Below are 18,520 nucleotides of genomic sequence, written 5' to 3' on the forward strand. Positions count from 1 at the left end.
TTACATTTTTAAAAATTTAATACATAACAAATATAATGAATGAAACCAAAATGAGCACCTGAAATATTGTTTTCTCCACATATTCACACTGTGAATACACACTGTGCACAGAAAAGAACAAAAAATTCCTCATCGATGTCTTCGAACACCTACATTACCCACTTTGAAACTCATCCACTGAACTATAAGTCTGAACTGCGGATGTGCTTTCCTTGTGTATTCTACAATTAGTAATTACCACAATAATTCTTTAAATAAAACTGCATTAGCAGTTTATTATAATTTGGAAGAGAGCCCAGAGCCACACATGTTTTTATAGTACCGGTATATAGTTTTTTTTCTCACAGATGCATTAGAACCGAGTACTGGTACAAATACCTGCTGTTGAGTGTCAATCCAATTTGTCATTTTAGCTGAAAACAGTATAGAAATTTGTCATTTTTTCTTAAGAATAATATAAGTTCATCGAATGAAGTGTTGGACCAACATTGTTTCAAAGGAGAAACCTGAAGGATGCAGAAGTACAATTGTACCATTGTGGAAGTAAAATATAAAAACTGTTGTCAAAAGGAACTACAGGGAGTATCACACAAAGAAAAAGGAGCACTAGCATCAGTTGTAATGTTACTGGTGCCATTACTAATGTAGTACTTGCATACTTTAATAACATACCAAGACTCCAGGCATGCAAAATATATATTTTTTATTGGTAGGAATTTTGGAATTTGTCATCGACACTGTAGTGTGTTGGTGCAGCTTGTGTGAAAACGTAGTCCTCAGGCTTGAGGCGAGGATCCAAAAGGGGAACTAAGGCCAAAGAAAGGTTTAACAAAATAGTTTTATTGTGTACAAAACTGGCAGCTAGTGAAGGGAATAATTCAAAGAACACGGGTAGGACAAAACTCCAGGGTCTGGCATCAGAAGGTCTGTAGCAGGGTAACAAGGCAAGGCTGGGCACTGGAGCAGACAAAGAGGAGAGGAGACACACGTGAGCAGCATCGCACACTGAACTCTTGAAAGGAAAAAGGTTGGATGGGAATAAGAAGATGAATGTTGGTGAAAAATAGGAGACAGGTGTGGAGGTAGGTGATGTGTCATCATCCAAATGCCCAGCCACTCCCAGCCTGCAACACAAAAGAAAAGAAAACTCTGCATAGGAAAACAAAAATATTCTTTCAAAACCAGAGTTCACATAAAACACTACAGCTTTTTGCCACACAACAAAAACCTCTTGCTTCAAATAAGATCAAAATCAACCTGTGGACCTTTCTATTTGGAGTTAACCTATGTTTACTGTGTGTGCATAGATTTCCTCTGGATACTGTGGATTTTGCCGCAGTCCAGAAATATGTTTTAAAGGTGAAAACTACATTACCCATACATACAGGTTGTTTGTCTACAGTACGTGTTGGCCTTTGATTGTTTTGTTTTTTTTACTCACTTCATTGTCACGTAGTTGCAATGCTTTTTAGAAAAATAAAAAAGTATCACTCTCATACTCTATTCTCTTTGTAAGCAAACACAAACACATGGCCTTATGTGTCATCTATCACATCTTCTAGGATGCAAGTCTGAATTTCAATAGCGAAAGCTCTTTTATTTGAACAGCTCACAATAACACTGCAGCACAAAATTGACTGAAGAAACCTGAATAGACTAGGAATGAATCAATAGCTGCAGTCAAATATGTAATAAAAGGGTAATTTTTGGAGTACTTCTCTGTAGAGTTATTTATGAATATTATAAATGTCAGTGGGATGGGAGGAGATACTGGAAACTATAGATGGAAAGAGGACGTAAACAATATATTGAATTTTGAAGCTAAAGAGCCACAAAATTAGACCTGGAAGTTACTTCCTCAACAGATCAAACTCGTAATGGCTTAAAAATGGAACCATGGTCAAAGAAATTGATCTCTCTGAGAGGAAAGATGAGGTTTTCCTAACCTTAAAATGAAACTGTGAATGCTTTTGTGATTTAAATATTCATATATCACACAGAATATACATTATTTATTTTTATTCAAAATGTAAAGAAAATACATGAAGAGTTATTGTCACTGGGATGGAAATGTGAAAAGTTTTCTGACATTTCATTTGTGGTACTGTAAACTCTGATTAGAGATAGGGCGATGAATGTAGATCTCCTGTACATCAGTTTAGATGTAAATTAAATAGTGGCCAATTACACTCTGTTGTTCATTAAAGGGGTTTTTGTATAGGAGGAAAGCATTTAGATCACAAAATCCTCTGATTGTGTTTAGGTACTTATTATAATTAGTACTTACTATTTGGGACTCTGGTAGGTGTCTGAGGTCCAGTAGTAATAAAAAGTCATGTCACAAAAACAAGCTTCTGGCAGTAGGCTTATCAAAAAGGCATAGATACCCCATCCCCCCTGCCCACATGACTCTGACATTTATTCTGCCCCTGTAGCCACTACACATTGCATCAATGTGTAGTACTAGCACCCATGCATTAAATTGACACACTTTTGTCTTGAAGGACTGCTTGTAGACACTACAAATGCTGAGCCTCAACTGGGACTTTGCAAATAGCATCAACACATTTTTTACTTTCACACAGAAAGTGTACGACACCTTATTGTTTTAAAAATGTGCTGTTTACACATCTAAATAATGTTATATCTTGAAGATGTTTCTATATTTACGCTTATTTTTTTGTTGACTTTTACATATGCACTAGCATGCCAAGTCGAATTCTTGCCAATGGTAATAAAACAGTTCTGATCCTGATTTTTTTTTTTCTCCCCATCCCTATAACATGAATGTATTTAGGTTAAAAGTGACTCGATGCCGAGAAGCAAAAGTGACTCTTGTTGCTCGGCATTGACAGCAGATAAGCAAGATAAGAAGTTTTATTCAAAATTATCATCGGAAGAGGGAACAGCCATCCATATCAATTGATTATTAGGCATTGACAGTGCTAATCTCATGGCACTGGTGCCAAATAACATTTCTTGGTTCCTGAAACCCCCACTCCCCCTCCTCCTTTTCCTCCTCCTCCTGCTCCAGTTTCTCGAGAGGGTTGGTGTCTTCTCTCCACACTCCGATGCATCGCTCAATTACACTCAATCAACCTGATAACTCAATACAGAGGGGAAACTGACATCATCTGCTTATTGTCTGCCTTGTTGGCGACTGGCAGATGATTGGACTTGTCAGCTGCGTGGTCAGGGTTATTTGTCACTGTGAGTGCATGCTGCTGACATCACTGACCGTCTTCCACAGCAATCTTTGATGATTCCACCATCCGTCAAACATTGAAGAGAGTATAAATTAATGTCAATATGTACTCATACATTTTTGTCATTAAAAAATGTAGGCTTTAGAAATAATTACATTTGCCCCTTCACTTCTAAGAGTCACCAGAAGTCATATCAGTTTATTTAAAGCTAGATGATTAAGAATAGGAATAAGAATTAAGAATGTGTGTGTGTGTGTGTGTGTGTGTGTGTGTGTGTGTGTGTGTGTGTGTGTGTGTGTGTGTGTGTGTGTGTGTGTGTGTGTGTGTGTGTGTGTGTGTGTGTGTGTGTGTGTGTGTGTGTGTGTGTGTGTGTGTGTGAGAGAGAGAGAGAGAGAGAGAGAGAGAGAAGGGGAGACAGAGCCTGCAGGAGCTGCGAAACCCCAAGGCGCCAGACATCAGTGTTCTCTTCCATCTTCTCTGATTGGTCTCATCCTAATTAAGCCAAGACCTTCCTTTCTCCTCCTTCACTGACCAGTCACAATTGGCCATCATGATGAATTGGCATTTGTGTTGGTTTGAGATAAGACGAGATCAGATCAGATCAGATCAGATCAGACGAAACGAGACAAGACAAGATGCACTGGTGACGCATCCGGGGTATACCCTGCCTCTTGCCTGTAGCCAGCTGGCATAGGGTCCAACAGACCTTCAAGGCAGATAAACACCCAAAGACAAGACATTTTCGGTCGTCACTTCTTCTAGAAGATGACTGAATGGATGAATGGATGAATGGATGAATGAATGAGATGAGACCCTGTACAATGGGTATCAAAACACCAACCTTCTGAAGGATTGCACTGATAAAATTCTGATGAACAACATAGTCTTTTTTTTTTTTTAAATCAAAAATTTACTTTTTAAGAGACTATGGAGAATGAACAGTTTGCAGTAAGTCAAATACCATTTACTGCATATTGTATATTCCTGAATGTGAGTCAGACACGGTGGAGCGGTGAAGATTGTGTAAAGAGATAAAGAGGCTCCAAGGGTCTAGAAGTATATCTCAAAACAAATCTAGTTTATTTGACATAATTCAGATGCCTCTCCCAATGATTGAATATGGGCTGAATTCTATTTCCCATGAAGCACTAACTGTTACTGTGGGTAAAAAAAAAGATATGTAGAAGATAAGGTGAAAAATTACACCCTCATTAACCACATCCTTCATCTGTTCTTACAATTAGGTCATTGAGGTCCAAGAGGTTAATGTGTAGATTATAGCTCTATAGGCAAAAAGACTCAATCCAGATCCATACAACAGCTTGATCAGGGTCAAATAAACCAACTCAAACTGTATATTACAAAACAAGAACACAAGATGTCAATGAAGGTCCTGTTTAAGGAGATAAGAATGAGACAATATGGTTGTTGCAGCAGATTGTATATCATAGCAGTAGAAGTTAACATGACTGTAAAAGAAAGCATGGGTGTTTTCGGCACAATGTGCTGCATTATAGCATGTGCCATATGTACCATAGGATACAGGCTGTTTCTCATCTTATTCTCTTATTCTCTTATTTGTCATCCTTACATTTTAATGGGGCTATCTCAAAGGTGAAGTGACACAACTTTATCGGTATTAGCGTGGAGTGGAAGCAAGAAAAAACGGAAGAAAAAGAGTGGGAATACACAAGTGTTTTTCTATCTGAGTGTGAAAAAAAACTCATCAGATGAACAAGAGACAAAACCAGGTTGCTCAGTTCCTATGGTAACAGCTACACGCTGATCAGCCTTTTTGCAGAATATTGTGCTGTCAACGTTGACTAGCAAATACACACACACGCACACACACATACACATTTACAGATAACCCGCATACACACACACAGAATCCCTGTGATAAGCGACAACAGCAATCAAAGCCCCAGGAAAAATAGCAATTATCATGGATGAAACAAGTATCTCTGCATGGCCTTACAGATAGTGGGAGTCTTTTAAGACTGCACAGCCTAAAGTGTGCCTATGAGACAGAGGGAGGAGGGATGGGAGAACAGATGATGCCTGGCAGCCTTATGGTTCTGTAGTGACTTCCTCAGTTGGAAGAGGCAACTGGCTCTGAGCACCCAAACGTTTCAACCGGCCGATACACAGCAGGTGTCGGTGGTGAGGTCTGTCTGGCACGGCTGAAGGCTTTCAGGGCCTCTTCGACGACACAGATGATGAATGGGTGATAAATTTAAAAAGTCCAAGTCTGTTGTCTTATTAGAGCTCGGTTGCCCCCTCTAAGTTATTGTATATAAAAGTGTAAAAGGGCTAAGATAGAGGATAGGAAGGATTTGTACGAGATAAGAGATGTGTGGCTTAAAACAGGAAGAATTCAATGTTTTATTGGCGCTTCCTTCCATATCACAGAACCATCTGTTGTTCTGTTCCACTGCTGTGGCTAACTTGCTATTGAAACAAATTGTTAGATAATTTACTAACACTATTTAGAATCTCTGGTGAGACATTTAAAAGATAATGATGGGATCTATGCCCTCTGAGCTGCCTCTATCAACACTTGTCACCCCCTCATTTTCACTTAGGTTTTGTTTACATGCGCTGCATGAACGCGTGCTACTGCTATCCATCGCCATAGTCTGGAACTTTTTTAACTCTCAGTAACTTTGTTGTGACGTACTGTGTTTTATTCTTATTCTCGTGTTTTGCGCTCCTGTTTTCCATGATACAACTGTTGATTTTTCTGCACTAAGCCTGGAGCTGGTTTCTTAATGTGTAAGCCACGAGACTGGCCCGTGATCGCAGAGAATTTTTTGGAGAAAACACAGTTTTAGAAATTTAGACAGAAATCAGTGGAGACAAGAGATGATTAAGAACAGGATGTAATAATGGTTCCGGACAATCATCACGGACAATGAGAGATCGCTGGTTAACAACACACGCAGACTAATGAAATGTAAGAGAAAATATATGGAACTGTTGTCTGTTCCATACTTTATTCCCGTCCACTAACCTGCGTCGCAGTGATGAGGAGGACGTATAATTATAGCACTTTTGCCATATTCATAAGCAACTGTAAATAAGATAAAAACATGTCTCTCACTTAAATAAAGGCTGAGGCTGTTTGTTATGAGCGCTGTAGCTTTGGATATATGCAGCTGTGTTCACTATGATGCTGAGGATAGACCTTTAGCGGACACACACAAATGACTGAAGCGGAGTTAGCCAAATGCTATCTGACTTCAACAGCTTGTGAGGAACTTTCAGTGTGTAGCTCCGACCCAGGCCGTTACCACACACTGCTACCGTAGCCTGAACGAACTCCCCATCGGGGATGACCACGCCAATATCCGATTGGACAATCAAATAGGACTCAGGATAGGTCAATTTACTCTATCAATCATTACATTTCTTACACAAATTTCTTACACAAATTGAACTGTTACAAATCAGAGCTTATTTGCTGTGGATTTTTCATTTTTAAATATATTTATTGATGCAGGAAGTGTTTGCTTTCCAGATTCTAGGATTTGTGTGTGGACCACTGTATATACTGTATGTAGAGACATGAAAAAAAATTGATTTTCATGATAGGACCCCTTTCACAAAAGGAACTTCTGACAGTGTTTGAGAGTTCATGGTCCATCATTGCTGTCCTAAGAATAGGTGAGTAGGTATTTTCGTAATTGGTCTCATTTAAGGGTCAAAGCATGTTAAAAGGTGAGCTTATTCTGTTAGCTTCTGTCAATAATGTAAAGGGAGTGAATTTGCTTCACACTTTTAGAAAGAGTCACCATATCTACTTCTAACTTACCTATAAAAGTAAAATATTACTAAATCGAACTATGCAACCTCATTTTTCCCCAAGTCCCATTTTATATATAGTTATTAGAGTTTGGCACTTTTATTTGCCAATGGGGATAGCCATTGTAGTGGGTCACTTACAGATCCGTGACTCAACTGCAGAGTGTCTATATAAGGTTAGGGTGACTGAGTGATGTCATCAAAACAAATAATACAAATACAAATAATACAAATAATAAGTGAGCTGTGTGCAAAGAACAAGAACATTTGAGCCATAATATCTAAATGCATACTCTCTCTCGCTCTCCCTCTCTCTCTCTTTCTCTATCTCTTTTTTATCTCTGCAATGAACAAATCTTTTACATTGCAATTTATTGTTAAAATGTTATCTCAAATCAAAACCACTGTTTACGAAACCCTTGATTTGATTTGACTTATGAGTCCCCATAGGGATATTTGTCTTCGCTGACTACATTATGTGGAGGACACCATTTCACACAATATTCACCAGTCAGTGACCATACAAGATAGATAGATGGATGGACGGACGGACGGACAGACAGACAGAATAAACAAATAGCAACAAAAAAACATTAACAAGCACAGAGACAGAGCAGAAGCAGACAGACATGTCAGCAGAACCTGCTGTTCAGGGGGGCAATGGCTGCTGGGAATGCATCGGTGAACACACCCTTAGCTTAGGCCAGTGGTTCTTAACCTTGTTGGAGGTACCAAACCCTGCCGGTTTCATATGCTCACTCACTGAACCCTTCTTTAGTAAAAAAAAATTATTTTTTTTCAAATTTTAGACATAAGTATATGTTTTACTGGTGTATTTAATGAATAGTGCATTAATGTCACATTTTTCAAAGAACAAATCCAAGACAGTGCATGAACTCACATGAAAAAACCTACCTGCAAATCAGTGTGACTTCTGCTGTTGTTATTGAGAGACCAGTTCAGATATGTGTGGGCGATCACTCTGCCCGGTTACACCAGTGAATATCCAGGGTACGGACATCGAGGTGGTGTCCTCGTACAAGTACCTGGGTGTTCACCTGAACAATAAACTGGACTGGAGTACAAACACTCACTCCCTCTACAAAAAGGGTCAGAGCAGACTCTATCTGCTCAGGAGGCTGAGGTCTTTTGGAGTGCGGGGGCCACTCCTAAAGACTTGTTATGACACAGTTGTAGCCTCAGCTATTTTTCATGGGGTGGTCTGCTGGGGCAGCAGCATCACTGCGGCCGACAGGGAGAGACTGGACAGGCTGATTAGGAGGACAGGTTCTGTCCTAGGATGCTCCCTGGACCCAGTGGAGGTGGTGGTGGAGAGGAGGATGACAGCCAAGCTGTCATCGATGATGAAGAACCACTCCCACCCTATACAGGGCACACTGAGATCACTGGAGAGCTCCTTCAGCGATAGGTTGCTTCACCCAAGATGCGTAAAGGAACGCTATCGCAGGTCCTTCCTGCCCACGGCTGTCAGACTGTACAACCAGCAGTCCTCCCAGCAGACCACTCAAAGAACTCAGGGAACTCAAAGAACAAAACATTGTAATTCTGGATGAACAATGTAATCATCAGCCTGTAGTGTATATTTTTGATGTGTAAATATAACTGTACATTCTGATAATATGATGTGTGTTAATATGTTAACAATATGTGAATATGTATAGTTCATATGTTGCAAATGTTAATATGTATGTATATTATTTAAGTATTTATGTATGACCCCCCCCGCTGCCACGATCGCACAAATTTCCCCACTGTGGGACAATAAAGGTTTTTTATTATTATTATTATTATTATTACTATTATTCACCTTGGCAAGTGCTACTTTTATGTCATTTTCACAGAAAAGTCTGTTTCTTTTGTTTTCTATGCAGCTTAAGGAAGTGTTCCTTTATTTTTGCCAGTGTGAGACTAGAGTTTCTCAACTTGACATTGCAAATCATGCAGAACGCTGACTCCCATCACTTTCCGTTATACAGCACATGTACATTCACGTTGCACATATTCGTCCGACCACTTTCTTTTTTTGCTCAATATAGTTACTATGAATTAAAATATCAAGAAAGCAATCAGATGACGTACCACCATGACAGGCATAAATCGATTACTGAGCGCGCAAAATCCCATGTAGCACAGGTAGGCTAATCGATGTAGCGTCACGTGATCAGCTGCAGCCAGTCATAGCTCAGGGATGTATGTCATCACGAAATTGACACGATTTGTCAAACGTACACAGTAATTCATGTATGTTCGGCAGAAACATCCGACCCGATGTGTCGGGTGTTAATTCGGTTCCGTGACGTTAAACCGGTTCCTGCTGGTCTCCCCAGAGGAAGCGCCCCCGACTCCAAAAAACACCCAACACATTGTGTCAGGTGTTTTGTCTTGACCTACGTCTCCGCCGAACCCCTGAGACCGACTCACCGAACCCCTACGGTTCGATCGACCCTGGTTAAGAACCTCTGGCTTAGACATTGACCCAAAATAATTTTGTTCGCTGTGAGAGACTCTGATTTTGTCCTGATCTGGACAAGCCATCCCTAATGAACTGGCATTAAGCCGAAAACACTCAGGTTTGTATGTTGATCGAGTCCCTGGACTTCTAAGTGGGTAAAAAGCATCATCACAAATCAAGTGTCTATCCTTACTGTTTGAGATGAACAGCCAGGGGCACTGAAGGCAAGCTAACAGGAAAAATGACCTTCTGAGGCCACCACAATTTTCATACTGGAATAAATAATGATTTATCATAATACCTGAAGCAAAAACAAAAACAATGAAAACTGAATATTTTATTCAACTTGGCCAAGAGGGTAAACAGTAACAAAAACATACTCAGTCAAAAGCTCCTTACTTGCAAAACGCATTCAGCATAAATGAAAAGATGGTGCAACAATGAACATGCCAGTGGATATATTCATATATTTGCAGGGGTGAACATTCACATATCAATGAATTCACATAAAATCTGCATTATCTTTCTAGGATCAATATAACAAAACAACAGTGATTCTGTGATACACAACCAAGCTGAAATGTACATTTAATCACGACGTGACGTTGTGTCGACATTTTAAACTAACAAAGAAAAAGTTACATTTTATAAAAGGTACTCCAGTAAGAACTTATATCAGAACACTGTCATATCTCGCCTCAGTCTGTGGCTCTCCAAGTCCTGCTGGCAGCATTAAGAAGCATGAAAATTGATAACAGAGGCCATGCTGTACTAATTAACTAAACATCTATTGCTTTTATGTGGCAGTAAACACAACACATGATGTGCCAATAACTAACTGTGCTATATTTAAGCTTTAGAAAGTAATCAGAGCTGATGAGTGATGATGGCAATGCCAACACGATAAGCAGCAGGGATACTATGTTCTGACACACAAACACACACACACACACACACACACACACACACACACACACACACACACACACACACACACACACACACACACACACACACACACACACACACACACACACACACACACACACTCAAACTGTCTGTTTTTCTAACACGGATACTGAGAGTCTGACAGTTCTGTTCATACCTGATCAGTTCTTTTTCTGTCATGTTTAACTGGTGCCCATATGACCATCAGGTGTTCAACACACCATTCTAGAGAGGGAAAAGGGTGTAGTGCTCTTTTGATGCAAGCTAATACGTCAATAATGTCTTCTTAGTGGAAATACTGCAAGATATTGCAAAATAGTGTTTTTCTTTTTTTTTTTGTCCAAGCAATAGCCAATCACCTGTGCATCACAAAGTGTTTTCATATTTCTATTTCTCAATGGGACAGAAATGTACATAAAAACAGTTTCCAGCTGTGTTCTAGCCTCAGCCTAAAGAGACTGAATACCAGGATGCAGTTTTATCCATCTGCATACATTATTTGTATAAAATACCACAAGACCAGATGGAGATAGAGCTTGTGTACCAACCCCATCGTAACATAATAACTGCAAGGATAATAACTGCAAGCAGGTGACCCGTGTCTACATGTACACACAGAATGGACGGAGTGAAAACCGGCTATTTTCTGACGTATAACAGCTCCACGTCAAAGATAAACATGCCTGACAGTTGAATATTTATTTGTCTGTTTCCTTATTTATGAGTCATAAAGTTTATATACAGTATTTACTTATTTATTCATTCATTCATTCACGTTGATCGCCTAAGATGGCGACGCCGGTTCCAGGTCGGACCGGGACGCCCTGCCTGCTGGCGGGAGAACTCGGTAATGGAGGACGTCCTCCAGGAGGAACGACGTGAATTTCTACATGTCCCGGTCCTCCTCTCGTTTTTGGAGTTGTTCTTCTCATAAACGTGTTGATCAACGCACTTGTGCAGTTACGTGTGGATGGAGATTTTTTTGAAAATGCTGTCGTGTGGACGCAAATTTTTTTCTATGCGGGGTGAAAAAAGTTGCGTTTTCGGAAAATGCAGTCTAGGGCCATGTCTGGCACCGTGTGGACATAGGCCTAGACTGATCACTGACTCATCCTGAGAAGACAGACTTCGGTGTCCTCGGCGTCTTTTGATTCAGATGATTTGTGAGATGAGTGATATGCCTTTTGCTGGAGGGACCTGATGTATGAGATGACAGTGACACAGTAATCCCAGACATACACAGACCCGTTGCAGATGTTTAGCTGTACTGGTGCCAAGGCTTGTCTGAACATCAACACAACAACGCTACACATACAAAATCATACACAAGTACTGTCAAAGAATGAGGGGAACACAGAACACTAAATACTGTACACAAGGGTGTATTTAGGTGAAAGTAATTAACATTTACACAGGCAGCAAGGATGAAGTAAAACCTTAAATAATGAACACAAGACACGAATAACTAAACATACAATAAGTGCGCTTTTACATATATTTTTGTAATTATTAGCTTTATTTCCCCATATCTGACAAACAATAAGACCAGTACTAATAATTTAGCCAAAAAAGTAAAATGTTCAGGTGTGACAATAAGCAAATCTTCTCTTTATTAATTATTAAGATATAGATGACTGTCTTTTCTATTTCTTGGGGCAGAGAGGAATTTAATTAAATTGTGAATCTGTTTTCAACAATAATATTTTAGGCGTCTGACCAATTTATTAAGGACGTGCTCATGTGATTATGCCATGTCATGCGTCTAAAGGCAAATATGCAGTGCAGTGTCCCACATACCCATCAGCTAACATCTACAACTCTTCACAACACTAAAAACATCTATTCATCACCCCTTTCCTTGACATGTCAATTATGTCGTCCTTCCTCCCCAGGCTAATGGCTATTGTAGTATGCCCAAAATACATTAGTCAATATGGCATTGATGTGTGGCAGTGTAACATCTCCAGGTGTCATGGTGTGGCCTGATAATTTTTTACACTTTTCAGCAGAGCTGAATTAAAGGATATTAAAAAAAAAACAAGCAAGAGTTTAAAATTACTTTTTGTATTTTTGTAAATTTCCTTGACAAATAGTATTAACACAGAATATTTACTGTACATGCTACAAAGTGAAACAAAATATGATTGTTCCAAAACTGGCTTAGGATAAGGGTCATAATAAAAGTAACATTCCACCAGTTCAACCTCATTCTCTTCATATAACAACTAATAATTTTGGATGAAATTCAACCCCAGCACAACCAAAGAGAGCACAACTTTTTGACTTAGCCAAGTGCAAATAGCACCTCAAGAACACTGTGTGAGAACTAAATAAGCAGATATCAGAGGAGATATGAATGAAAGAGATGAAACTGAAAGCATTTCAAAAATCTCAAAAGCTACAGCATGAGCTGATTAGGATAAAAAAAACCCAGTTACTTACTTGCAGAAGGTGTTTCAGCATGGACGGGAGGTGTGGATGGGATGAAGGAGGGGAAAAAGAAGGATCGCAGAGATCGTTCAGTATGGAGGGGCGAGCGTTGCGTGGGCAGATTCTCACAGCTGCCCACGCTGCTGTGGATCTTAAGGTTCAAGGGCTTGGTTTTCTTCTTGGCTCTGAGGGAAAAGACAGGGGACATCAGAGGAGGACATAAGAATCAAGCTGAGTATATTTAGATGAACTTCAACTATTTCTTTTTAACGACTGTTTACTAAACATTAGAAAATTAGTGATAATACATAGTTTGCAAGATATGATGTGATATGCTCCGTGGGAATAAGGGGAGCATGTCACATCTCAAACTGTGGTATGCTCATCTTGGTTGGAAGATAATTCCAACACAAAAGTGTTGCCATGGAAACGAAGAGAACTGAAAAAAAGAGCAAAAGATGCATTTTTTTGCATTTTTTATGGTATCCATGAACAATTTTCCAACAAATATAGGTAAAGAATAGGTAAAATATTACCATAAATAAGTTTTCTAAAATTTGCAAATCAAAAGGCACCACCATGGCATATGGTTATTGCTTACCAAATCCTTGAAAAATTAGTTATGAGGAATATTGCAAACGTAAAAAATCTTTACAGACAGAAGCCCTAATGGACAGAGTGTCATACATGCCCACAATTTTTGCCAATGGGGATAAAAATATAAACAATGAAACTGACATTGTTGGACTTCAAAAGCAGTCCAAATGCAGGCTGACATTGTACATTTCTGTTGTGAAGTGAGGATAGAATAAAACAAAAATATTGCAAGAGACATTGTTTAATCTTTGGGTGGTACCACTATGAGATACAGCCTAACAAAAGTACTATCAGTGGATCCTTAGACATTTGAATATACAGCTAACAAACAGGAAATACTGTTTCTTGGATATGGCATATGGCATTCCTCTGCAGGGAGTTTGGGCTCACCCTTAGAGATATTCATTTAGGAAGATATCCAAGTGGAGCCACTGCTCCTCTACATTGAGAGAAGTCAGCTGAGATGTTTCTGTCATTTGGTTTTAAGATTTATCCCTGACACCCCTCTGGGGACATATTGTTGGCATGTCTCACTGGGAGGGAACTCTGGGGTAGACCCCAGACATGCTGAGCGGATCACATCTTTGGAATGCCTTGATGAATTCTAAGATACCTAGAGGAGGTGGCTGGGGAGAAGAGTCTGGGCTTCTCTGCTGCCTCATTGATGGACGGATGGATGGATGGATAGATAGATGGATGGATGGATGGATGGATGGATGAACGGATGACTATTGGTTGAATCTGTCTTTAGTTTCAGTATAAATTCAAAGTGCTAAGGCCTCCACCCACAATAGACCACATGTATAAAACATCATGTAATTCAGCTTTAAAACATGCTGTATTTGGAGTTAGTGATATGAATCTGGCTTTTAAAGGAAAAACTCTTATCACTAACTATTTATTATTCTCTCCACCTACACATACTGTATTCCCCACAGCTGAATGTAATAAGCTATCTGTTCTCAGAGGTATTGTGAGCAAAGGTAAATATTCACCAACTGTACTAATGAAATAATAAAGACTCAGTGCTAAAATTCTTGAACACAATTATGAAAACAATGGTGGAAAATTAAGGGAACATTATACCGTCCCACAAACGTGATTTTTAAACATGCACAAGCTCTTATTTACATATAATTCACTCTGGATCTCAACAGACAAATAACACTACCACAAATGTATTTTGGTACAGAAATATTTGGTAAAGCAACTTAAATTATAACTACAGGGTTGATACAACTTAAAGACATTTATATATATATATATATATATATATATATAGAGAGAGAGAGAGAGAGAGAGAGAGAGAGAGAAAGATAGATAGATAGATAGATAGATAGATAGATAGATAGATAGATAGATAGATAGATAGATAGATAGATAGATAGATAGATAGATAGATAGATAGATAGATAGAGAGAGAGAGAGAGAGAGTGTGTGTGTGTATATAGTATATATACTGTATATATATATATACACACTGTATATATATATGTGTGTGTGTATGTGTGTGTATATATGTATATATATACGTATATGTGTGTGTGTGTGTGTGTGTGTGTGTGTGTGTGTGTATATATATATATATATATATATATATATATATATATATATATATATATATATATATAAACTGTTGACAGCTTGGTAAAAGTCAAAGTGACAAAAAGAATGGAAAAAAGGCAGTTAATTGGGAATGATATGTCATGGATCACTTAATGTATTAATAATCCTTCCTCGAGGTGTTAATTGTGGATTTAATGTTTGTAATTCAGTGTTTTGGCTGATAATTCTCTGTCAGTCTTACTCATTGTTAGATGTTAATTCTTATACTTGCATGTAAATGATGTGATCGCAAAGCAACTCAAAGTAAAACAAGCCAGTCTAAAATCACACTGGCTGCTATGTGAGCTTGTACTTAGGCAAACTTGTGCTCTGAGGCAAATGCCATTGTCATTCTGCTCACGATGACAAGACCAACATTTCTAATGACATTTATCATTAATCAGGTTCAGATTCTGAGTTTGGCAAATTAGCCTGGTGACGTTTACTAATTAAGTCCATGATCAGCAGACACAGATGGGGGTGTTAAAGATACATGTGGATGAAGACATTAAAGGCATTACCTGGGCCACCAAGTTACTGAATAGTATGCAGTGGGGAGGCCACGATACATGAACCCGCTGGGAAGGTTGTGGGCCTATTGGCTAAACACCGAAGATGAAGGGCAACCACCTGACAACGAATTAAGCTGTTTGGCATTTAAGGGGTTTTGACAACTAGTCCAACTGAATGATGGGAATGATGGGACCAGATGCTGGGAAAAGTCAAGCAATTATATGTTGCTTTCTTTAACGTTTTGACCTATTTTTAGTATTTCCATCTATTACGCATAGACTTGACAGATATAATAAGACTTGGTGGAAGAGTTAAGACTTTCATTTAATTTCATTCTGTCATGGTTGTGTTTTTTGCTCTGATCATGTTTCTCTGCACGGGCGGCATGGTGGCGCAGTTGTTAGCGCTGTCGCCTCACAACACGGCGGGTCCGGATTCGAGTCACGCTCTGCGTGGAGTTCGCATGCTCTCCCTGTGTCCGCGTGGGTTCTCTCCGGGTTCTCTGGCTTCCTCCCACCTCCAAAAGCATGCACTTCAGAGTGATTGGCGGGTCCAAATTGCCCGTAGGAGTGAGTGTGTGTGTGTGTGCTTGTTTGTATGTCTTTGTATGTGGCTCTGCGGTGCGCTGGCGTCATGCCCGGAGTGTCCCCCGCCTCACGCCCTATGCCAGTTGGGATAGGCCCCAGTTCCCCGTGACCCGCTGCGGCGGATACAGCAGCGGTACATGAAAATGAATAAATGAATGTTTCTCTGCTCTGGTCTCCCTTTCCCTCTCTACAGTGCTGGAGCGTGGCAGGAGGCGAGTCTGAGCCCGTGGGCAGAGTCTGGTCTCCGCACCTTCGTTTCATCAGGCTGATTACCAGCGTCCTATTTAGCCACCTTTCCCCTTTTGTTCAGCATCGGAAGAGTTCCATATCATGCACTCTGTGTTTCGCCATTTTGCTGAACTTGTCTCCTGTCATGCGTTCCAGCTGCAAGCTTACATTTCCAGTGATTCTCTTGTTTTTAGTCTTTGTGAGTATTTGCCTGAGTAAGGTGATTTTCCATTGTTACTTTGTTAGCTAGAGTTATTTCTCAGAAGATGATTCTCTCTTGTTACTTTATTAGTTACGTTCTTCCCTTGAAGGTGATTTTCTGTTGCTACTTGGTTAGTTTAGCCTTTCTCTAGAAAGTGATTTTCTGTTTGTTTCTTTGTGCTTAATAAACTGTATGCCCTTGTTATCTGCATCTGGGGTCCTGGCCTTGCTTTTGCCTCGCGACACAAAACACATTCATTCTATTCAGTTCTAAACTAGATCAATATAAAAATCAATGTTTTTTTTAACTTCCTTTAATGCTAGAAAACAGGCCTGTTATCGCTGTTTTTACCAGCTCTATATAAACTAACAGACAGGTTTTGGTTAGACTTCATAGAGCAATGAAGTATTTGTCAAATGTGTAAAAACTCAACTATTGAATTCTGGAGAAAATCCTCATAAAGTAGTGGGTTCATTTTTTTAAAATAACTTTAAGAGAAACCCGAGGGCAGCCAATCTATTCCATTGGAATTTAAAGTTTAATTTAACCAGATGAGAATGTTGAGACTCCATTGAGTGCCCCCCTCATTTTAATAAAGTGAAAGATATGGAGGGTTATGATTGAATGGCTGGTTGCTGCAACAGAACATAAAAGGACACCACTATATAGTGCAAAGTACTCTGCAAGTTACTTGGAAAGTGTCGCGAGTTAACTGACAGTAAAAGTACATTAGAAGAGGCTTCAGGACAGCATAGATATCCCCAGAGAAATGGGGCAAGCTACAGCAACATGGCAAAAGCAATTTACTAAATCAAAGCTGTGTTTTTCCATTAAACCCACTTCATTCTGAGTCTTTGCTATCTCAGTGATGAAACCAGTTGGTCCAACAATAGGGAGGCAAAACATGTTAAATTCAATTGTTTATGTCAAATAATAAGCTACACTTTCTGCTGTCACTGTGCCGAAACCAATTTTACGAAAATGTTCCACATAATTATGGAGTGTGTGTGTCTGTCTTTCTGTCTGTGTGTGTATTTGCATGTTTAACTTAAATTCACGGCCCATGCCAAGCCCGGTGAACTGATAGTTGGAGAGGTGTCAGTTCGCCTCCTGAGCACTGCCTAGGTACCCATGAGCAAGGTACCGACCCCCACAAGTTGCTGTTTGGGCACTATGCGGCTGTCCACTGCTCTACTGTCATCCTCTCCCACTTTGCATGCCTACAGGCTCCTTGTGTGCTTGGGTTTGAATATGTGTGTGGCTTTAGATCACTTCCTTATGGGGATAAATACAGTACATAATATCAAATAAATACCTAGTACAAGAATGAAGGTCCCACCTCTACCACTACGCTCTCTATCTTCACCCTCAGCCATGTTTTCTTGAAGTGTTTGTGTTCACCTGCAGCAGACATTAGCCTTGGAACGATCTGCTGCAGGTTATACAGACATTTATTAAAGTTCTGTGAACATACACATCTTGTATGGAAGTGGATATCATTTACTAACAGTCTTATTTTAGACAGCTTTATCTAGGACTTCACAAACACTGGAAAATGTATCTTCTGTACTGCAGAGCACCTGAATAAATGTAGCTAAACTATTGAACAGTGATGACATGACATCATTACTGACAAATGTGGTCAAACAAGTAATGCCGTTACTAGTAGCACCTCTATGGCAAAACATTGATGGAGGTTTCCTCAGTTGACTGTCTTGATAAACTGTGATGGGGTTGAGAGAATGTCTGATGTATTCAGGGCCATCTGTCCACATTACAATCAGACAGCTGCTGAACGAAGATTGGGAATGAATGGATAGCTTAACTGAACTATAGTCCCATTAAGATTATTATGAATAGAAAGAAATAACAAATAAATTGAGTAATGTTAATATTATAAACACACAAATGACAGTCACGCTAATGG

General features: G+C 39.4%; 1 protein-coding gene across 1 annotated transcript in view; it reads right to left on the reverse strand.

Annotated features, from left to right (window-relative positions):
* ksr2 (kinase suppressor of ras 2) overlaps positions 1–18,520 on the reverse strand; it is a 107,704-nt gene that overhangs the window by 36,433 nt on the left and 52,751 nt on the right. Inside the window, exon 6 of the mRNA XM_068311342.1 lies at positions 12,874–13,046. Within this exon, the coding sequence (XP_068167443.1) occupies positions 12,874–13,046 (173 nt within the window). The remainder of the gene's footprint in view (positions 1–12,873; positions 13,047–18,520) is intronic.

This window comes from Antennarius striatus, chromosome 3 (assembly GCF_040054535.1).
Source record: "Antennarius striatus isolate MH-2024 chromosome 3, ASM4005453v1, whole genome shotgun sequence".
Taxonomy (NCBI): Eukaryota; Metazoa; Chordata; class Actinopteri; order Lophiiformes; family Antennariidae; genus Antennarius; species Antennarius striatus.